This window comes from Bos indicus, chromosome 21 (assembly GCF_029378745.1).
Source record: "Bos indicus isolate NIAB-ARS_2022 breed Sahiwal x Tharparkar chromosome 21, NIAB-ARS_B.indTharparkar_mat_pri_1.0, whole genome shotgun sequence".
NCBI lineage: Eukaryota > Metazoa > Chordata > Mammalia > Artiodactyla > Bovidae > Bos > Bos indicus.
The window spans coordinates 58027199-58050699 of NC_091780.1; the positions used below are offsets into that span (position 1 = coordinate 58027199).

The 23501-nt window shown below is 39.9% G+C and overlaps 1 protein-coding gene across 1 annotated transcript in view; it reads right to left on the reverse strand.

Moving 5' to 3' along the window:
• Positions 1-23501, reverse strand: part of BTBD7 (BTB domain containing 7) — an 89010-nt gene that overhangs the window by 14466 nt on the left and 51043 nt on the right. Inside the window, exons 4-6 of the mRNA XM_070775585.1 lie at positions 11351-11559; positions 6581-6656; positions 3420-3580 (exon numbers count right to left, since the gene is read on the reverse strand). Of these exons, the coding sequence (XP_070631686.1) occupies positions 3420-3580; positions 6581-6656; positions 11351-11559 (446 nt within the window). The remainder of the gene's footprint in view (positions 1-3419; positions 3581-6580; positions 6657-11350; positions 11560-23501) is intronic.

Genomic DNA, 23501 nt, shown 5'->3' on the forward strand with positions numbered 1-23501 from the left:
TCCTCCACAAGACAAAACAAGCACATTCTTGGGCCTGTATCTATAGTACGAAGATAGCCAGTCTGCACAGTGATAGGGGCAGGGGCTCTAAGGAAAGAACTTGGCTCAAACCTTAACTCTCCATTCGACAGCCAGGGGGCCATGGACATCTTCTCTTACCTGGGCCTCACCTTAAGGACCCTGAATTAGCCCTGGAGATGGGACACTGCAGGACTAACTAAATGCGGTGGTCCTGTTGCTTCCACATCTATGCTGCTGCTGCTGCTGCTGCTAAGTCGCTTCAGTCATGTCCAACTCTGTGTGACCCCATAGACAGCAGCCTACCAGTCTCACTTTCCCTGGGATTTTCCAGGCAAGAACACTGGAGTGGGTTGCCATTTCCTTCTCCAATGCATCAAAGTGAAAACTGAAATTGAAGTCGCTCAGTCGTGTCCAACTCTTCACGACCCCATGGACTGCAGCCTACCAGGCTCCTCCATCCATGGGATTTTCCAGGCAAGAGTACTGGAGTGGGGTGCCATTGCCTTCTCCAACATCTATGCCAGGAGAATATAAATCAAGTACTTTAGCCCATGAGGTGGCTGTGAGGAGGAAATGACGGTGAGGAAGATAAAAGGCACCTGGCACAGTGCTTAACATATACTACATGAGCACTATGGCTAACAACCAATATTAGTAAACTTTTACTGGGGACTTATTATGTGTTGGGATTCCCTGATAACTCAGTTGGTAAAGAATCTGCCAGCAATGCAGGAGACCCCAGTTCGATACCTGGGTCGGGAAGATCCGCTGGATAAGGGATAGCCCACTCCAGTATTCTTGGGCTTCCCTTGTGGTTCAGCTGGTAAAGAATCTGCCTGGCAATATGGGAGACCTGGCTTCAGTTCCTGAGTTGGGAAGATCCCCTGGAGAAGGGAAAGGCTCCCCACTCCAGTATTCTGGCCTAGAGAATTTCATGGACTGTATAGTCCATGGGCTTGCAAAGAGTCAGACGTGACTGAGCAAGTTTCACTTTATTTATTATGTGTTAAGCATAGGATATTAACAACACAGCTATATATTTTCTAAATCTATTAAACAAAAGTTCTAAAGTATTTTTCTGAACCAAACTGTATCTGGTTTTAGTCCCAGATTTTAAATGAAACCAAATACTGTTTCTAGTATTATTCTTGTTAAATATAATAAACATCTCATTGGTGCATTAAAATTATGTTTAACTAATAAAATATAGCATTAGACATATTTTGAAAATAGGCAAAAAAAATCCTAACTCTAATTTGTTGTAAGTGTAGTACTGTAGATGTATTTCCTCCCAATCTTTTTTAGATAAATTTTTACCTAAATAAATTTTAGAATATATAAAAGTACATATTTTTTTTAGGACAGCAAAATACTCTGTCAAATAGTTATGCTATAACTTACTTCCCCTGTTATTGGACATTTAGGTTATTTCCAAATATACTTAACGATAATGCTACCAATGTACCAGGTACACTTCCCCATCAGACCAGTAATATTATTTCAAAAATTAGTGACCTAATAGGTAAAAAAGTGGTAACTTTTTGTCTTATTTTGCTTTCTTTACTTTATATGTGCTTACTAGCGACACTGAACATCCTTTTAATCAGAGGTTCCATAAATATTTGTTTTCTTCTAGTTTTTCCATGTTTCAACTTAATATTTAATTCTTCGATCTAATAGGGATGAATTTTGTGTGCAAGTGAAATGAGGATTTAACTTAAAGCACATTTCTTCCCTCCCCAACTGATGGCTTACTTTAGCATGGTTTGTGATAGCTTGCTTATTATATGTTTAATTCTTATATTAATTAGCCTCTTCTTCTGGGCTGTTTTGTCTTCTCTATTATGCTAGCATCACAGACTGACTCTTAAAAGAGTTTTAAAATATATTTTACATTATGGAAGAGTTGTTGTTCGGTTACCCAATCATGTCTGACATTTTTGTGACCCCCATGGACTGCAAAATGCCAGGCTTCCCTGTCCCTCATCATCTCCTGAAGTTTGCCCAAGTTCATCTTCATTGCATTGGTGATGCTATCCAGCCATCTCATCCTCTGACACCCTCTTCTTCCTCTGCCCACAATCTTTCCCAGCATCAGGGACTTTTACAATGAGTCAGCTGTTTGCATCAGATGACCAAAATACTGGAGCTTCAGCTTCAGTATCAGTCCTTCCCATGAGTATTCAGGGTTGATTTCCCTTAAGATTGACTGGTTTGATTTCCTTGCTATCCAAGGGACTCTCAGGAGTCTTCTCCAGCACCACAGTTCAAAGGCATCAATTCTTTGGCGCTCAGCCTTCTTTACTGTCCAGCTCTCACAAGTGTATGTGACCACTGGGAAGATCATAGCCTTGACTATATAGACCTTTCCCAGCACAGTAATATCTCTGCTTTTCAATATACTGTCTAGGTTTTTCATAGTTTTACTGTCAAGAAGCAACTGTCTTCTGATTTCATGGCTGCAGTCACCATCAGCAGTGATTTTGGAGCCCAAGAAGAGGAAATCTGTCACTACTTCCACCTTTTCCCCTTCTATTTGCCATGAAGTAATGGGGGCAGATGCCATGATCTTAGTTTTTTTAATATTTTGTTTTAAGCTGGCCCTTTATTATCACTCCTTATTTTTCTTTTAGAACTAAAAAAATTCTTATCAGTTTTTTTCTAGATGACTTTTACAATGTTTCTGTGCAGTTGGAAAAAACTATTACGTTTACAGTATCTTATTAAAGTTATAAACCAATCTGTGAAGAGTATTTTTCCCAACCATAGTAGTAGTGAAAGTCGCTCAGTTGTGTTTGACTCTTTGCGACCCCATGGACTGCAGCCCACCAGGCTTCACCATCCATGGAATTCTCCAAGCAAGAATACTGGAGTGGGTTGCCATTTCCTCCTCCAGGCTGTCAACCATTAATTGGAGCAATTCTTATAGTCTAAAAAAATTCACATAAAAACTGTGAAAGTAACATGATCAATCAGCTCCATTAATTTTTACCTGAAACACAATTACAGGATTCATTTACCCCTTTTACACTGAACCAATCTCTTCCTCTCTTGCTCTCTGATTTACTGCTATTCTTAAGAAAGTCTCCAAAGTAACTTCTACTCTTTCCATTTAAAATGAGGACTACTTGATCTACACTGATCAATTGCTGGATTAACTCCATTTAGAGACTATATTTTTGCAAAAGTAAGACTGATACACCCAACTCAAGTCTCATCCACCAAATATTTATTTGTGCCATGTGCCAGATACTGGGGACCTAACACAGTACAAAACAGACATCTGTGTCTTCATGGAGTTTAGTCTCACGATACTCCATTAGGAGAAATTATTTACAAGGATTAAAAAAAAAGACATATTATTTTCATGAAAGGGATAAATGAAGAAAGATACTTACTGCATCACTTAGGACTTCACTGTTTATAGGCAAGATGTGTTCAATTCGCACAAAAGGTAAGAGAGAGGAAAGGATCTCTCTAAGCTCTTCGATGTCCAGGTCCCGTCTTTTCACACCTCTCTTGTTCACACTGTGAGCAGTGCCACTCAGTAAGTTTGGCTCTATGACAGAAACGGAAAATGAGAAGTCTCCACCCAAATTCAAATTTCCAGAGAAAGGCTCTCTTTTTTCTCTAAGTATACTTTCAGTAATCTTCTATACTAAATTTACCTGCTCTAAAAAGTGCTATACATAAATTACTTTTATGGCTTAAGAAGTTTCCCTAATAGATATTCTTGGACAAAGAAAAAGCATAGTGTCAATAGTGCGGTAACATTCTTTACAATTGTTCTGCATTAAAGAAGACACAATTCTTTTCTGCATACTAACTCAAAGGAGAAAAACAATCTATTAAAATCTAGTTTGATCAAAGTCTTTTTCTTAATGTTCCTCACTTTTGGGGCTAGTTTTTTTTATTTTAATACAACTTACAATAAGGGTAATACAGAACAAATGTTATTTCTGGTAACTGTAAGTTATGAGTATGCTCATTAGGCTACTATATAGATTTAATAGGAATTTAATGAGTATCTAAAATTATATCACCTGATACCTTAAAGCAGCAAAACCTAATGTACACTCTATTTAACTTTAAGAATTTTATGAGTCTAAATTTCGACAGAAATATTAATGCATAAAAGTTCATGTGTAATATATTCCACTGTCCAGAGCAGAGAATAATGTTTTTTTCATGGGGTTTTAGTGGAAGAGGAAGATTTGAAGTATATATATGGTTTTTGAAAGTGAGGTGGGAAGGAAAACAACATATTTGAGGAATTTTTAATCATATCTTTAAACTAGGGGGCTATATATATATTTTTTTTTTGCTTAAAAATAAGATCTTTATCATTCAAAATATAAATGCTGGATTTTCCCCACAAACACTACAGGTAAACTGATATTTTCCCTTAAATAATGTGATAAAGAGATATTGTTTTTTGAGAGGCTTATTAAAATTGTTGCCAGTGTGTGGAAAAGGGTTTTTGTTCTTGCCTTGTTATGCTTTGGATTCAATATGTATATTGAATCTTTTTGATTCAATTGAATCAAATTGAATTTCTTTTCAAAAGAAATTTTTTCTCAAAGTAGTGGTGTCCTGTTTTCAAACGTAATATTACATGAAACCCCCAGATATGTATCAGGTAAGGGCAGAAACCTTATCCGTGAAAGTGACTGAGACAAAGGTGCAGTCTGGTTTGTGCAGTGTCCTTCTCATCTCTGTGGAAGAGCCTCCCATTCTAACCCAGCCAGAAAACCATGAAACAATGGAAATTTTATCAAGGATGTTCATTATCTGCCCAGAATAAATATGGCATATCATCACCAGCTTTACATCAATAAACAAGCCTTTGATGATTATGGAGCACTATATGCACTGGGGTGGTATTGTTCTATAAAGCCACCACAACAATTAGTGAATACTGAACCACTGCTTCTAAAGGAAACACACAGTTAGGTTCCTTTGAGCCTCTGGTCACAATACTTTTGTCAGCCAATGAGGACAAAGCCTTGTTTTATGTATGTTTCTGTTTAGGGACACCTTGTTAGTATATATTGTTGATTCTTTAACAATGAGCTCACAGCCAACAGCACTGTAACTCATGCACCTGAACAATGCTTATCTAACACATATTTTCTCCGTAAGGCACATCATAGCCCTCTTGGACTTAGGAACACTAGACAGTATTAATAGTATTACATTTGGAGGCTATCTTAGACAGTGGGTTTACCAGAAAATCCCATTCAGATGTAAAAAACACAGCACTAAAAAGACTATGAAAAGGACACTTGTTTGAACATTGAAGATGGCAGAGTATCACTTTGCTCTACCATAAGCTGGAAACGTATGGCATTCTGTGCATCTCTGCAAATGATTAAAAGTGTCATGAGTACTGATTTGGGGATCATAAATAAATTTTAGCAAGTAGGTGAATTTGCAAATTTAGAATCTGTAAAACAGCAGCATAGGCTGCATACTGGCATTTCAAAAATGTCCCAAATTAACAGTAGTGGTTTTTGTATTTAAAAAATTTCAAATCTGAAACTGTGAAAGGCTTCGATTAAAGGCCTGAAACTGCAGGCCACAGATTAAATTAGAATTAAGATAGGAGGACTGCTTTTGTTTCCTAGAGTCTGGCAGCAGTATATTAAAGGCACACTATAAAATGATTTGAAGGCAGGTTCAGCTTTACTTTTTAAAAATATTTTAAAATGTGAGAAGAACAACTCTAAGTATACTAAAAAACACTGACTTGAACACTTAAACATAAACTTTATGGTATGTAAATTTATCTATATAAAGCTGTCAAAAATGAGAGGAAAGGGAAACCCGCATTTAATTTTTTAAATTAAAATATTTTGATTTGGGTTCACTATATAGACAAACACAAAATTATATGAAGTCACACAGGTGTGTGGGCTCACCCTAGATATAGATGTAAGATTGCTACATAAGCACAAGCTCCCACAGTTAAGACCACGAGCGACACGTGGTGCTTGCGTCTCTTCTGCAGTATCCCCTACTTGGAGGCCATGCAAAAGTATCATTTCTCCTTTACCTTTCACAAAAAATTCAAATAAACAACAAACATGCTTCCCTTTGGTAGTCATATATTTTTTTTTTCTCGAGCAACATTCACATAACATAAAATTTACCATTTTAACCATTTTAGAGTGTACAATGTAGTGGTTTTTAGTACATTTAGAATGCTATGCACTTATCACTACCACCTAATTCTAAAATATTTTCATCAACAACATGCCTTTGTAACACTTTACTCATTAATTGAAAAACTGCACTTTAATACTTTTATAAATGATTCAACATACATTATTAAACACACAGAAAGAGAATACTAAGAGCTACAGTTTAAAGTGCAAAATTAAACTTTCTGATATGTTTATTTCTAACCAAGTATACCCTTTCCACTAAAGGATTTTACTGATTTAAATATTTCTATTTTCACCAGGCAACAGTGGTAAGTGTCAAGACTGATGTGCAGCATACACTTTAGTAACTTTTGGGAAAAACTTACAGTTTCAAGCTAGTTTTCTGAGCTTACCTCTGTCTGCTATTCTCTTCATTAACTGATGCTCACCCCATTTAATCAGATATTTAAGGATATCTTGTTCACTTGCCTATAATAAAAAAGTTTATATTTATTTTAGTGCAAACAGATAGACATTAATCTCATTAAAGACTCTTCTGATGTCATAAAGTACATACAATGTGCAACATGCCACGTTTCACTCTTTACACTGGCTGTTTCAAATGTCTGACCTAAACCTGTGGTATACCAGGAAGCAAATACACAGACCCAATTATATACATTTGGTCCAGTAACCTCACTCTTGGCTCAAATTAAATTTTTACTCTTATTTTCATCTTTATTTGTTTTTTAAACTGTTTTCTTTCCCTGTTTTAAATTTACCTTACTATATGGTTTCTATACAGCTGCCTTAAATTCTTTTGGGGACAAGATGGAGATAAATACATGAAAGTAAAAGTGTAAAGATACAGTGTGACTGCTGTCTCCTGGAGGAGCAGAAAAAAACAAGTATGGCAACTTGTCTTGGCAGAAGACACTATGATCTCCACGAAGTATGCTACTGATTGGTGAAGGACCCCTCAGGCATAGTCTGTGAAATGGCAATGTGCTTCTCATTTCTTTGTACTGCATTTAAAATCTTAGGGCATAATCCAGGTTGCTCTCCAAGTTTTTTACATTCCAAGAAGAAATGCAAAGATTCTAAACAATCATCCAGTTCAGTTCAGTCCCTCAGTTGCGTCCGACTCTTTGCGACCCCATGGGCCAACTCATCGTCTGTTGTGCCCTTCTCCCGCCTTCAATATTTCCCAGCATCAGCATCAGTCCTTTCAATGAATATTCGGACTGATTTCCTTTAGGATGGACTGGCTGGATCTCCTTGCAGTCCAAAGGACTCTCAAGAGTCTTCTCCCCAACACCACAGTTCAAAAGCATCAATTCTTCGGCACTAAGCTTTCTTTATAGTCCAACTCTCGCAAACATACATGACTACTGGAAAAACCATAGCTTGATTAGATGGACCTCTGTTGGCAAAGTCATGTCTCTGCTTTTTAATATGCTGTCTAGGTTGGTTATAACTTCTCTTCCAAGGAGCAAGAGTCTTTTAATTTCATGCCTGCAATCACCATCTGCAGTCATTTTGGAGCCCCCTCCCCACCCAAAAATAAAGTCTCTCACTGTTTCCCCATCTATTTGCCATACAGTGATGGGACTGGATGTCATGATCTTAGTTTTCTGAATGTTGAGTTTTCAGCCAGCTTTTTCATTCTCGTCTTTCAGCTTAATCAAAAAGCTCTTTAGTTTCTCTTTGCTTTCTCCCATAAGGGTGGTGTCATCTACATATCTGAGGTTATTGATATTTCTCCTGGCAGTCTTGATTCCAGCTTGTGCTTCATCCAGCCCAGCATTTCTCATGAGGTACTCTGCATACAAGTTAAATAAGCAGAATGACAACAAACAGCCTTGACGTACTCCTTACCCAATTTGGAATCAGTCCATTGTTCCATGTCCAGTTGTAACTGTTGCTTCTTGACCTGCATACAGATTTCTCAGGAGGCAGGTAAGGTGGTCTGGTATTCCCATCTCTTTCAGAATTTTCCACAGTTTGTTGTGATCCACACAGTCAAGAGATTTGGCATAGGCAATAAAGAAGAAATAAGATGTTTTCTGGAACTCTCTTGCTTTTTTGATGGTCCAACAGATGTCGACAATTTGGTCCCTGGTTCCTCTGCCTTTTCTAAATCCAGCTTGAACATCTGGAAGTTCACGGTTCACATACTGTTGAAGCCTGGCTTGGAGAATTTTGAGCATTACTTTGCTAGCATGTGAGATGAGTGCAATTGTGCGGTAGTTTGAACATTCTGTGGCATTGCTTTTCTTTGGGATTGGAATGAAAACAGACCTTTTCCAGTTCTGTGGCCACTGCTGAGTTTTCCAAATTTGCTGGCATACTGAGTGAAGCACTTTCACAGCATCATCTTTTAGGATTTAAAATAGCTCAACTGGAATTCCATCACCTCCACTAGCTTTGTTCATAGTGATGCTTCCTAAGGCCCACTTGACTTCGCATTCCAGGATGTCTGGCTCTAGGTGAGTGATTACACCATCATGGTTATCTGGGTCATGAAGATCTTTTTTGTGTTGTTCTTCTGTGTATTCTTGCCACCTCTTCTTAATATCTTCTGCTTCTGTTAGGTCCATACCTTTTCTGTCCTTAATTGTGCCCATCTTTACATGAAATATTCCCTTGAAGAATCTCTAATTCTCTTGAAGAGATCTTTGGTCTTTCCCATTCTAGTGTTTTCCTCTATTTCTTTACACTGATCACTGAAGAAGGCTTTCTTATTTCTCCTTGCTATTCTTTAGAACTCTGCATTCAAATGGGTACATCTTTCCTTTTCTCCTTTGCCTTTTGGATCTTTTCTTTTCTCAGCTATTTGTAATACCTCCTCAAACAGCCATTTTGCCTTTTTGCATTTCTTTTTCTTGGGGATGGTCTTGATCACTGCCTCCTGTACAATGTCACAAACCTCCGTCCATACTTTTTCAGGCACTCTATCAGGTGTAATCTCTTGAATCTATTTGTCACTTCCACTGTATAACTGTAAGGGATTTGATTTAGGTCATACCTGAATGGTCCAGTGGTTTTCCCTACTTTCTTCAATTTAAGTCTGAATTTGGCAATAAGGAGTTCAGGATCTCAGCCATAATCAGCTCCCGGTCTTGTTTTTGCTGACTGCATAGAGCTTCTCCATCTTTGGCTGCAAAGAATATAATCAATCTGATTTTGGTGTTGACCATCTGGTGATGTCCATGTGCACAGTCTTCTCTTGTGTTGCTGGAAAAAGGTGTTTGCTATGACCAGTGCATTCTCTCGGCAAAACTCTGTTAGCCTTTGACCTGCTTCGTTTTGTACTCCAAAGCCAAATTTACCTGTTACTCCAGGTGTTTCTTGACTTCCTACTTTTGTATTACAGTCCCCTATAATGAAAAGGACATCTTTTTTGGGTATTAGTTCTAAAAGGTCTTGTAGGTCTTCATAGAACCGTTCAACTTCAGCTTTTTCAGCATTACTGGTCGGGGCATAGACTTGGATTACTGTGATATTGAAAGGTTTGCCTTGAAAACGAAGAGAGATCATTCTGTCATTTTTGAGACTGCATCAAAACACTGCATTTCAGACTCTTTTGTTGACCATGATGGCTACTCCATTTCTTCTAAGGGATTCTTGCCCACAGTAGTAGATACAATGATATTCTGAGTTAAGTTCACCCATTCCAGTCCATTTTAGTTTGCTGATTCCTAAAATGTCAATGTTCACTCTTGCCATCTCCTGTTTCACCACTTCCAATTTGCCTTGATTGATGGACCTTGATTGATGAACATTTCAGGTTCCTATGCAATATTGTTCTTTACAGCATTGGACTTTACTTCCATCACCCGTCACATCCACAACTAGGTGTTGTTTTTGCTTTGGCTCTGTCTCTTCATTCTTTCTGGAGTTATTTCTCCACTGATCTCCAGTAGCATACTGGGTACCTACCAACCAGGAGAGTTCATCTTTCAGTATCCTATCTTTTTGCCTTTTCATACTGTTCATGGGGTTCTCAAAGCAAGACTACTGAAGTGGTTTGCCATTCCCTTCTCTAGGGGACCTTGTTTTGTCAGAACTCTCCACCATGACCATCTTGGGTGGCCCTACACGGCATGGCTCATAGTTTCACTGAATTATACAAGGCTGTGGCTGTGGTTCATGTGATCAGATTGGTTAGTTTTCTGTGATTGCGGTTTTCATTCTGTCTGCCCTCTGATGGATAAGGATAAGAGGCTTATGGAAGCTTCATGATGGCAGAGACGGACTGAGGTGGAAACTGAACTGACAAATCCTAACTCCTATCAGGTCTGCAACAGGACAGTGAAATAATAAGGTTAATGAAAACAAATCCTAAACAGATCAAAGCCAATTATGACAACATATGTACTACAATCAAAGCAACGTATGAAGGAAAAATACAGATGCTAAGTGGATTATTTAACTCTTCACTGCACTGCTGACTGAGATGAAAGCATTTCATAATTTTTCTAGTACAAATACAAAGAAATAGGATATGGTTTAATGAGTTTATAACTTCTTAACATTAAAACTGCTGTATAGTTACCAGTATAAAAGTCATACAGCCAATGCAAAAAAGAAAGAAAAAAAAAATCGAATAAACTCTACCTCAAAGTATTTTTTTAACTTATTTTAAATATACTGTTAGTTTAAATTACTTAATTATAAATGATATATAAGAATACAAGAATTTGTTTAAACATATTTCTGACTAAAAATAAGTACTTGAAAACATTATTATACTTCAGGAGGACTCATACACTGAGTTTTAAGAAATGTCCGAATAGGTCAGAAATTGAATGTTGTTCTTATTTTGTGCTGCTTAAGTCTAAATATCTTCTGATACTTTACCAAAAATAAAAGAAACTGTTGTAGTGAATCTACTATTAACAGAAGCCAAGAGAATCACCATTGGGATATGCTTCTGACCTTGCCTACTGCCACAACCCCTTTGGGGAATCGCTGGTTAGGACTGGGGCTGGTTCACACTGCTCAGTGATGGTGGCAGTGAGCACAAAGGGCCCAGAGCCCTAGACACCTCGGGCTGCACAAATATGAAGCAGGCATTCCTGGGTGGGCTGACCTCCCTGGGTGGGGGAGTAACGGAGGACAGACGGGCTTCCTGGTGCACATACGAACGACAGTGAATTCGAGAGCGTATACATGATTACCTGCAGGTAGTCAGACTGGATAGCAGTAAGCAGATGGTCTTTGCTGAGTTCATAAAAAACATCCGAAGTCATGACCTGGGAAAATTCCTCACAGAGGAAATGTAAAGCTTGTCGGTGCACCCACTTAGAGCCATATGGATGAGAGCTCCACTTGAGGATGGCAATTAAGGTATCTAATGAGATGCTTTCAGCAATGATATCCTCACAGCCTAAAAGAGAAGGCAAATACTTCTTGAGATTAATCATAAATATTATTGAACATTAGTGTGTTAGACACCAATCTTAAAAGTAGCAATAGGAAAAAAGAAGACAGAGATAATAAAATCTCATGGAAGTCACCAAGACTTGATGGGATGGGGTAGCAACTGGTAACCATTATAGATTTTGACAACTGCAGGGAATCTGCTGTTCCACAAAGATCTACATAAAAAGGCAGGAATCCTCATAATTGTTTAAGAAAATAAACATCTATGTGCAACTCAAAATCTGTACAGGACACAGCAGAGAGCACTAGACCAGCGGGGAAAGAAGGAAGAATAGGCACGGATGATCCAGCTGTGGGAACTGGCAAGTTGAGGTTTGGATGACACCTGACGGATAAGTGAACCCACACTTAGGGGTATGGGTGGGCTGTCTTCTAGGAACTATGAGGATATCTGTTCTTGGTATTATTCTAGTAAAAAACCAACACATTGCATCGTTGATAGTTTCATCCCTTAGAGTACTACAGTTTTTTGTTCATTTGTTGAACTAAAAAGAAATACATGGTTTAAGTGAAAAGGACCAGGATCCTGGAGAAAGTGACTATGGCACTTTAAGTGCTTTAAGAGGAGAAGAAAAGCATCTGAGGATAGTCAGCTATATTCCTTAGAAAAAATAGTTTCAAAATACAAAGATAAAACACAAAGAGATTGGAGTGACAAAGACTGTAAGGGAAAATGGCTAAAGTTGGACAGACATTCTTCACAGCTAAGTTTAAAATACAAAAAGAATCCCAATAATGGGGGGATTAGATGCCACTGCCACCACCACAAATGTGGCTAAACAGGCTGCTCTCTAATGAGCTCGGAGGTTTAAAAGATACAATAAAAGGTAGAAAGGTCAGCAATGAACTCTGCAGACTTTCCAAGCTCAAGGTTCTTGTGAACCTGTGAAAAGAGAAAGATAATGATTCCCATTTTCAGGTGATGTATGATCATTAGGAGCCAATATAGAGTTTGTAAAAAGTAATGCATCCTCCCCTTTTGATATGACAACAGAGAAACCGAGTATCATAGAGAACTGTGTAAGCTAATCTCTGTAAAGCATTTAACAGAACACTTCATGATGTCTCTAGATTGTTAGTTCAGAAGATGGGGACCGCTGTCTTCACTTTATCACTGGTATCTTCTTCCACATGGTAGGCACTGAATAAAAATTTGCTGAATGTACAAATTAGATCTTTGAAGGTAAGACAAAAAGATGTGGAGGGGTGACAGACCAGTGGCTAACAGAACCATGTGTAAGAAGCACTGGTCAACTCCTGAGATGGAGTGGAAAGTCTCTACTTCTCTGATGTTCATCAAGCTGGAAAGTAGGCTTCAAAGTCTTGAGATAACCTAAAGCTGGGAAACACAGTTTAAAATACACTGGATAAAATGGTCAAAATTAGCTAAAAAGATGGATCAAAATGAAGGTGAAATCTAACTAACAAAATCTTAAGTTCTGTATTTAAAGAGAGTCAACTACAGAGTAGATGACAAGAACAGCTAGCTTAACTACAACCATTATGTAAAGATAGTATCTGGGTATATTAACTGAATGAATGCAAAATGTGAAATGGTTACTATAAAGCTAAACCAATCACAGGCTTTTAAGACACAAGCAAAGAGTCATAATGAAGGAACAATGCTGCACTGCTGTCCTGTCGGATGCTGTGTTCTGTTCTAAGCTCTGTGGTTTTAGACCGGCAATGGCAAAACTCTAGGATTCTCAGAGGCGGGCAAAAGTACAGTGAAGAGTTTGAGACCTGTTAATGAAAAAAGGTCTAAACAAACAATATTATTATTGATTTATGTAAGAGAAACCCAAGGAGAGATGTAAGAGCTATCTTTCAACGTCTGATAGAATCTTGAACCTCATGAGGCAGAAAAAAAAAAAAAGACCAATTACCTGTGGTTCCAAGGGCAAGTCCTGGGAAACAAATGGATGGTAAAAGAAGAGATTCTGACTCACTATTAAGAAATTTCTAACAATCAGAACTGTTCTCCTTACCTCTCCTCAAAAAAGAGGATCCCTCTAGAAAAAAGATCCCTCCAGAAAAATGTAGGAGCAGAGGTTAGCTCATCACATTATGGGTAGAGTACCAAGAACCCTTGGACTTCCCTGGTGGCTCAGCGGTAAAAATCCACCTGCCAGTTCAGGAGACATGGGTTCGATCCCTGGGTCAGGAAGATCCCCTGGAGAAGGAAATGGCAACTTACTCCAGTGTTCTTGCTTGGGAAATCTTATGCACAGAGGAGCCTGGTGGGCCACAGTTCATGGGGTCACAAGAGTCAGACATGACTTAGCAACTAAACAACAATAACCAAGAACCCTTATGCTGGGTATGGAACTAAAGAAGGATGACATCCAAGCTCTTTGGTCATAATGATAAAATCATTTTTAGAAATAACAGAGTAAGTGTGTGTGTGGCCCACGCGCATGAGCACTCAGTTGTAAGAGAGTAATTAAATCTAAAGACTGAAGATTAATTTATTTAATCTAAACCTTAAAATGGCATCCTTATAAAGTGATATCTGCATGTAAATGACACCAGAGGCAGGAATATGAGCTCATGAAAAGTGGGAAATATGGAAGTCCTGGACAGTTCTCATTTTACAGTGTCTTGAATGCCAAGCTGAGGAGGACAGGCCTCGCCCAGTAGCCAATGGAGGACTTCTGCTGTTTTAAAGCAGGCAGTGGAGTAGAGTTGAGTAGTATGAGTCAACATGACAGCAAAGGCAATCTGGTAGATGTGCTTGGTGGCAAATTAAGAGAAAAAGTGGTTATTTAAAAGAATGTGTCACAGTCCTACTAAAACCAGGATATTGGCAGAGGAAAGAAAGAGAAAGATAACATCATATGTTTAAACTTTTCAAGTTTACAAAGATATGAAAAACGGACTTTGAAATCAGATTGGCTTGAGACCCCAACTTGGGCATTTAAGCAGAAAAGTCACTTTGGACAAACCACTTAACCACCCTGAGTCTCTGAATTTTTCCTTCCTAAGTCCTCCACATTCTTTTAGAATCAGCTGAGATATTGCCTCTTTCAAAAGCCTACCTTGAGCCCATTCCCCAAAGCCTAAGTCAAAAGTTAGGTGTTCCTCCTACCTGAAATTTTCCACAATGTCCTGTGTTTCTCTATGTAATAGCATTAAATTCTCATACTAATTTAGTTTACATTTCTGACATACTTGTCTGACTCCTCTGTCAGACTGAGCGCTTCTCTGGGGTAGTGACCTCCCTTTATCTCTGATGCTATAGCACCTGACACCTGGTAGATAATTAAAAACAAAACATAATGCTAACATTTTTGAAATTTATTATGTACCAAGCTCTGTGCTTAATTTTGATAATATTCTTGAAGAAGGTAATATTATAATTCCCATTTTACAGATGAGAAAACTAAGACTCACAAAGATGAATTAACTTGCCCAAGGTCATACAGCCAGGAAGAAAGAAAGTCATACTTAATGAAACATCCTTTCCTTCCATCCTAAAAATCTCTTTCCTTGTCATGCCTCTTAACTTAGGTCTTCTACTAATCAACGCTCAATATAACTTCTTCACTTAGAACTGCCTCTCTTATGAACAGAAAAGCACCTTCAAACATGGTGATGTTAACTCAGAAATGTAAAAGAAAATTGGGCCAAAATTTTAAAAAAGGTGGAAGGGACACTTTAAAGAGATTTATCTAGTATTGTCAAAATTAGTATTTTCATGTTATAGTAAACAATTTCAGTTAGTGGTAATTTATCTTTTGTTAAGTTTGTCAATAATGGAATGAAAATGTAAATACTACAGCAGCAAGGTCAAATGGATGCTGGCAGGGGAAAGGCTAGGAAATGAGATACAAAGAGGCTTCACACAAAGACATTTCCTTGGAAAAATCTGGACCAGTCTTGTAAAACACTACTGCACACTCAAAGATGGTCAGATTCTTGATGATGAAGTGTTGATAACCCAAATCCCAAAAGACTAATGGATAAATCAGAAGGTCCATTTATGTACAGTGGAAGTATTCATTTCTAGTCAGTGGAAAGTCTATCTGAGCTCTTCTCAAACTATCTTGCATCAGGGAACAGATTTTTAAGTTTGCTTCTTTTTAAGTTTCCAATCTAACACAAACCAATATCTTAGTAAAATTCAGTAAAAACACTGCTTGAATACTGTGTCAATGTCAAATTGCTACAAAAGTTTTAAAAGCATACTCTCAGTTTCCTTATTATCTCACTGTAGATCCACTTTCAATCAGTTCAGTTCAGTCACTTAGTTGTGCCCAACTCTTTGCAACCCCATGGACTGCAGCACGCCAGGCCCCCCTGGCCATCACCAACTCCAGGAGCTTGCTCAAGCTCAAGGCCATAGAGTCAGTGATGCCATCCAAACATCTCATCCTCTGTCGTCTCCTTCTCCTCCCGCCTTCAATCTTTCCCAGCATCAGGGTCTTTTCCAATGAGTCAGTTCTTCACATTAGGTGGCCAAAGAACTGGAGTTTCAGCTTCAGCATCTGTTCTTCCAATGAATATTCAGGACTGATTTCCTTTAGGATGGACTGGTTGGATCTCCTTGCAGTCCAAGGGACACTCAAGACTCTTCTCCAGCACTATAGTTCAAAAGCATCAATTTTTCGACGCTCAGCTTTCTTTATAGTCCAACTCTCACATCCACACATGATTACTGGAAAAACCATAGCTTTGACTGCTGCTGCTGCTAAGTCGCTTCAGTCGTGTCCGACTCTGTGCGACCCCATAGACGGCAGCCTACCAGGCTCCTCTGTCCCTGGGATTCTTCAGGCAAGAACACTGGAGTGGGTTGCTATTTCCTTCTCCAATGCATGAAAGTGAAAAGTGAAAGTGAAGTCCCTCAGTCGTGTCTGACTCTTCATGACCCCATGAACTGTAGCCTACCAGGCTCTTCCATCCATGGGATTTCCCAGGCAAGAGTACTGGAGTGGGGTGCCATTGCCTTCTTCAAGCTTTGACTAGATGGACCTTTGTTGGCAAAGCAATGTCTCTGCTTTTCAATATGCTGTCTAGGTTGGTCATAGTTTTTCTTCCAAGGAGGAAGCGTCTTTGAATTTCATGGCTGCAGTCACCATCTGCAGTGATTTTGGAGCCCCCTTCCCCCCAAAAAATAAAGTCTCTCACTGTTTCCCCATCTATTTGCCATCAAGTGATGGGATTGGATGCCATGGTCTTAGTTTTCTGAATGTTGAGTTTTAAGCCAGCTTTTTCACTCTCCTCTTTCACCTTCATCAAGAGGCTCTTTAGTTCTTCTTTGTTTTCTGCCATAAGGGTGGTGTCATCTTCATATCTGAGGTTATTGATACTTCTCCCAGCAATCAGATTCCAGCTTGTTCTTCATACAGTCTGGCATTTCATATGATGTATTCTGCATATAAGTTAAATAACTTATACAGGGTGACAATATACAGCCTTGACATACTCCTTTCCCAATTTGGAACCAGTCCATAGTTCCATGTCCGGTTTTAATTGTTGCTTCTTGACCTGCATACAGATTTCTCAGGAGGCAGGTCAGGTGGTCTAGTATTCCCATGTCTTGAAGAATTTTCCACAGTTTGTTGTGAGCCACACACCACTTAGAACACTGCTGAACAGGGAGTAGCACCATTCTGTCTAAAATCCTTTCCCCTCTGTCAGTTTCAGGATATAGGGAAGTCAGGACTGTTTCTTCCCATTTGGTCCTAATTAACTTCCAGAGGGCATGCTTGCTCTTCTTCCCTATAGAACTCACTGACTACACTGCCTCACTACAGACAAAATATTACATATATTTCTTTAAATAAAACTAAACAACACAGAATGATTACTTTATCTTCTTAAACTAGAAGTTTAGAGCTTATGAGTCTATTGTCCACACATGCTAGATTACTGTTTAGACACAGTCCCTACTGCCAGCCTTCTGATCCCCACCACCCCTCAATGGGCAGAGTGTTACTTCCCTGCAACAAGACTTTTGAACTGGCTGTGAGATCAGGTTTGACCAATTAAATATTTGGAATTCTCCAGGCCAGAATACTGGAGTGGGTAGCTTTTCCCTTCTCCAGGGAAATCTCCCCAACCCAGGGATCAAACCCTGGTCTACACTGCAGGCGGATTCTTTACCAGTTGAGCCACAAGGGAAGCCCAAGAATACTGGAGTGGATAGCCTATCCCTTATCCAGCGGATCTTTCTGACCCAGGAATTGAACCGGGGTTTCCTGTGTTGCAGGCAGATTCTTTATCAACTGAGCTATCATGGAAGCCCAATTAAATGTTAGTGAATGTGATATGACCAAAGGCTTCAAAAGTACTTTTGGGAACTGGGCTTGCCCACTTGTCTTCTGCCACCGCTATGGTAAGAACACACAGAGCTAGTCTGTTGGTCCCAGGAGGAAAGTGAGCAGCAGTGGGAACAGAACTGCCAGTCCTATTCAACCATGGTGGCCGTCAGAGTGACCCCAGCTGCTGCAAACCTAAATCTCTGATTTAAGCTCACCTGGAAATTTGTGAGAAACATGTTTTTTGTTAAATGCCACTGAAATTCTCTGGTTGTTGTTATATAGCAATGGCTGACTAATAAACCAGAGAACTTTTTGGATGAATCAAAAGTTTTTAACAATGTCCTCATAACAGAAAAACTCATCTGGAGCCTAGACATTTAACATCTCAAAGATGCCCATGTATTCTGCTCAGGTAGGAGATCTTCAATGATGTTGATGTGAGGTTGGCAGAGAGTATGAAGTAAACATTTTACAGTTCTTTTGTGCTTCTGTGATAACTCCATTTTATAGATCCATCTCCTATTTTTTTAATCCTTTTCTTCTACTCTCTTTCACCAGAATATTTTCTTTCTAATCCTTAATGATGGCAGAAATGCTTCTTTTCAAAAATTTGAGCTACATAACATGAATGATCAAGGCAGAAATACAAAGAAGTAAAACAATTAGACATTTAGTGATACCAATGAGTGTTACTCTGCATGATAAATAGGGCCATTTTCTGTTTTTATTATGAACATTTTTGTTTTTCTCCTCTCCATGTACCTCTGATAACCAAAATATACGTCGATGTTGACAGATTTTCTGAATATGCTGCCAGGATCTGTCTTTACTGCTGCTCTCATACTCTTCATTACTCCCAGGTACATCGTCATACATGTTTAACCAATTATCAGTGGGGAACCTTTCATTGGCTTATAGCCATCAGAAAATATATAAGTGGCTTCCAGATTTAGAATTTCATATTGGGTTAGAGGTGGGAAGAGGAAGAAAGAAATAGACAAGGGGGAAGAAAGAAGAGGAATTATGGAGGAGATTATGGCTTGCCCCACAACATAAAGCAATATGGTAAGGTTAGAGGAAGGCTGGCCTTAGAGTAGGCACTTCAGTGGTGACTCTTCAGTGGCACCAGAGTTAGAATTAAGACTTCAAGTGCAAATAGGCTCAAGAAAAAAGCTGCTTCAATTCTTTCCTACTAAACTGTATGGGACTGATTCCAAATCCTAAGGAAAGGAATTATGAAACAAGTGGGAAGTGACAGCAGCATGAAGTAGTAGATAGAGCACTGAAGGTTCTGAATTCAGGTAATTATATCACTAACTCTTGGCTCTCACTTATCATCCAGTGATAAGTGCTGGATCAAAGCATCCCACGCTCTGTTAGTCTCATTTCCTTATACCCAGGATGAAATGATGCCATCAGAGTTCTGAGGATCATGTTAAAAATACTCAGGAGCCCATGTGTCCATGGGGCGTCCCTAGTGGCTCAGTCAATGAAGAATCTGCCTGCAATGCAGGAGACCTGGGTTCAATCCTTGGGTTGGGAAGATCCCCTGGAGTAGGAAATGGCAACCCACGCCAGTATTCTTGCCTGGAGAATTTCATGGACAGAGAAGCCTACTGGGCTACAGTCTGTGGGGCTGCAAACAGTCGGGCATGACTCTGAGCAACCGACACTTTCACTTTCAACCTGTCCATGAGCACTATGCTTCTCCTAGGCAAGAAATCTTCAGTCCGCTACACCATTTCACCCTCCTTTCTCTCTCTCCCTCATATACACACATGAAACTAATGTTTCTGATTCTTCCTTCAAAAACACAATTTGATTAGTTTTGTTTTCTATCAACACCACCTTGGTTCAAATACTCCATACTTCACACCTTAATTATAGAAAAGCTTCCGACTGTCTCCATGCCTTCAGTATTCTAATCCACAATGATCACACCGTTGAAAGGTTTGCTTTCTAAGACACCACTATCAACACATCATCCCTGTACATCTGTTTTAAAAAGGCAACCAGAATTCCAGATCCAAGGCAGAAATGAGCATCAGACACGTGGGTGAGAAGACAAGACGATCTACGCCATGGTGCTTTTCACCGCTACTCCCGGGACTCTGCAACACCTGACAGCTGGTTAGATAAATGCTCCTCTCTGCCATCTTTCAGGAGGACCATTCTAAAGAAGACTGTACAAAATTCCTCGAAGCTCCTGGCAGGCTTGAAGCCCCATAACCTCCACTGGTGACCAACACTACGGGCCACTCTTCTGCTGCTTCTCCTCCTCCCTGGTTTCATTCCCCCCAATTCTCCCCTGTTCATGGGATTCCTTACCAAATAACTGCAAGCAAGCCTTTTAGGCTGTTTCAGCACAGGCTATGGGGAAATGGGAGGGGACACCCACACTATGATAGTAAGGCAAGTGGCTCCAGGAAATAAAATTCTTGAGAAAGATTTTGGAACTAGATCATTCCCTGGTAAGATGGCCAAGAGGACCCCATCCTAATGGCAAGTGGGATGGTGACAACCCCTGCCTGTTGCAGTGACAGTACTAAGGTTTTTCACTAAGGGAAGTGTTAGTTTAGCAGCAGTGGTTGTGGCTGCACTTGAACGGAAACATGAGTGATTCTAAGACCTGGTGCTGGCTGGCTTAGAAGTCATGAAAAAAGAAAATGACAGTCACTCTTTAAGCCTAAGAATTCTGTCAAAACAAGGAAACTTCTAGATTGGTGTTCAAAGATACCCTTACTTCCTAGAGCTACAGAAAAGACTGCCAAAACTTAGGCTCAAGATTTAATTTTATCAGATCTATGAAGAAGATCGGAACAAAATCTCGACAAACCTATGACAAAATGTGGATCCTGAGAGGAAGAGCTGGACACAGAAACCTTGAAAGGGGCTATGTGGTGGATGAGGAATGCTAAGCCCCAAGATTCACCTGGACTTTCCAGGGTGGGAGAAGCAGCACCCTGCTCCCAACTCCCTGCTGGAGGACAGCAGCCTTCTCTTGCCAGAAGATCCTGAAGGTGCCTGAAAAGACAATGCTGTCCTCTTCAGTATCTGCCCCAGCCTCCTCTCGCTAGCTCCAAACCAAAAATCAGGATCTGTTCAAGCATAATCACAGTTTGAGGGAGAAAGTACAGTCCCTGTTCTGGGAAGAAAGAGCACATACACCCAAAGAACTGCACGACCTGGATGTAAATACTGTGGGAGTGCTTACTGAGAGTCCTGGGCCAGGCTGTGAGGTGTGGGGCAGGACAATAGGAGCAGGAAGGTGCGCTTCCAGAACCCAAGGGACTCAACTGCAGCACCTTTTGGTGCTTCTCTGCTCGGGGATAACGGAACCTGGGCAATTGCAGATGTTTCTGGGATGAAGGTCTGGGTCCTCTCACCTGGTAGGCTATCTAGACCTGGTGAAATGTTGGCAAAGCAGGAAGAAAATCTAGGTGCAGTGATGAAAGACGGAGACTGTGCTGATCTGTACTGTTTACACTTCTCTAAGCTAAAACTCTTTTGCACAATCATCCCCAAAGTTGGCCAAAACAGAAATGTGTGATGTGAAAGGAAGCAGCAGCAGCCATCACTCTCTAAAAATCACTGAAGCTAGATGTGGTGAAAGGCAGACACGGAGGTGCCCATGGAGCCTAGCTTTCCTTGCTCTCTGCAATCCGCATCCAGCTCTCCCTCCCAACTGCAGCTCTGGTGACAACCCTGGCCCCAGGCCACCACCAGGCGCTTGGCTGCAGACCCACAGATAGGCCACTGTCCCCTGTGCGGCCCCACCTCACTGCCTCGACATCCTTGGCTTCCCAGGTTGACTGGTTGTTAACTCCTTTGGGTCCAACCCCCTCCACCGCAGCAGACCTTCACTGCCCCAGCTTCTCCCACAACTGTGTAAGGACCAATTCCTACAATGATTCCCTTACCCCATAAGTCACTGTTGCTCAGCTTCCCTGACTGAAACCCGAGTGATACAGTTATGATGAGAATATCAATGAAAGCCTCTACCCAACTGCAGCAGCTGGGATTGTGGCTAATTGTATCATCTTTCCTGAACTGAGTCTTTTATAGAGGTGCGGCTGGTTAGCACCTTGAAGGCTCTGTGGTAAACTAGATTTAAATTACTGCTCTCCTCTAATTAAGTTAAATCACATGCAACTGTTGCTATTAAACCATTCTACCCTATGAAAGTCAGAAGATTAATCTATTTGTTTTCTGTTGCTATACAACAAATGATTACAAACATAGTAGGTTAAATCAACAAACAAATCATCTCATATTTTCTGGGCACAGGTCACCTGGGTCCTCAGGGTTTCCTAAGGCTGCAATCAAGGTGTCAACTAGGTTCACATTCTCAATTAGGGAAGAATTTGCTTCCAAGTTCATTCAGGTTGCTGGCAAAAATCGTTTCCTTGCCGCCGTATAACTAAAGGCCCAGCTTCTTGCTGGTTATTAGCTGAGGGTTCACAATCTCCTCCAAGAGGCTGCCTGCAGTTCTTTCCATGCAGTCCACTCAACAGGCCATCATACAACACAAAAGCTGACTTCTTCAAAGCTGGCAGGGTAAAAAGTCTCTAGTCTCTGGGGAACAGAAAGTTGAGAGGGCAGGAGACGTTCTGATGAGTCCCCTTTTGAATTCTGCTCCATTTGAATGTATTATCTACTCAAAAAATAAAAACAAAAAAACAAAAAAAAAAACACACCAGGCTAGGGAAGGTGCCAGGAGTCCCTTCCCTCAGGGCTCAACATAAAATCAATCACTGTCCACAAAATGCAAGCAAATAGTGGGAGGGATATCAGAAGGTTCTCTGCTCTGAGAACATGACTCCCTTTTGATGCGGAAGACACATATCACTGAGATTCACGTTGCTTGTGTGAAAATATATAAATAGTGCTGGTACTCTTCACTCTCACAGCTCTGCCAAGCTATGGGAGAGGGAAAAACAGACAAAGATGTGAAAGAAGCTGAAAATATCTACACAACAACTTTGGTAACTAGAGGAGGAGGCTAAAGCACACAGGCAGCAAGTGATAAAAGACTGAAGGGTTCTCTTTTTACCACGAAAGGAAACAAACAAAAAAGACCAAGAATCTCTAAGATATGTAGTTAAATACAGATTTGTATTTCTCTAATGTTTATACTATTAATTCTAATATGACATTTTAAATTATTTGTTCTTTGGTATTTTGGGGGGTGAAAATAGCATAATGAAAGGGAAAAGCAGTCATGGGGATGTCCGTTCTCTTGACACAGATACTGTATATAAGCCTCTGCTAAATTAAAATGCAAGGAGATCTAATTCTGGGATCTACAGGATGCCTGAATTCCTCGAAATTGACATATGTTCTTTTGTTCAGGCATCTATCTGGAAGAGAGATGTCAAGACACACCACTAGAGTCAGACTGATACGAGACCCAACACCATGATCTGAGACCCAACCCCAACTCCCTATAGCTGTGTGATGTGTGAAATTCTGCCTGATTCCTCATCTGAAAAAATGTTTCTTAATTCTACCTCATCTGGTTATTTTGAGGATTAAATAATATACACAGAGCACTTAGCACATTAACTTATGATACACATTAATAAGTAGCAGCTATTACTATAATTGGTGCATTGCAGTCCGT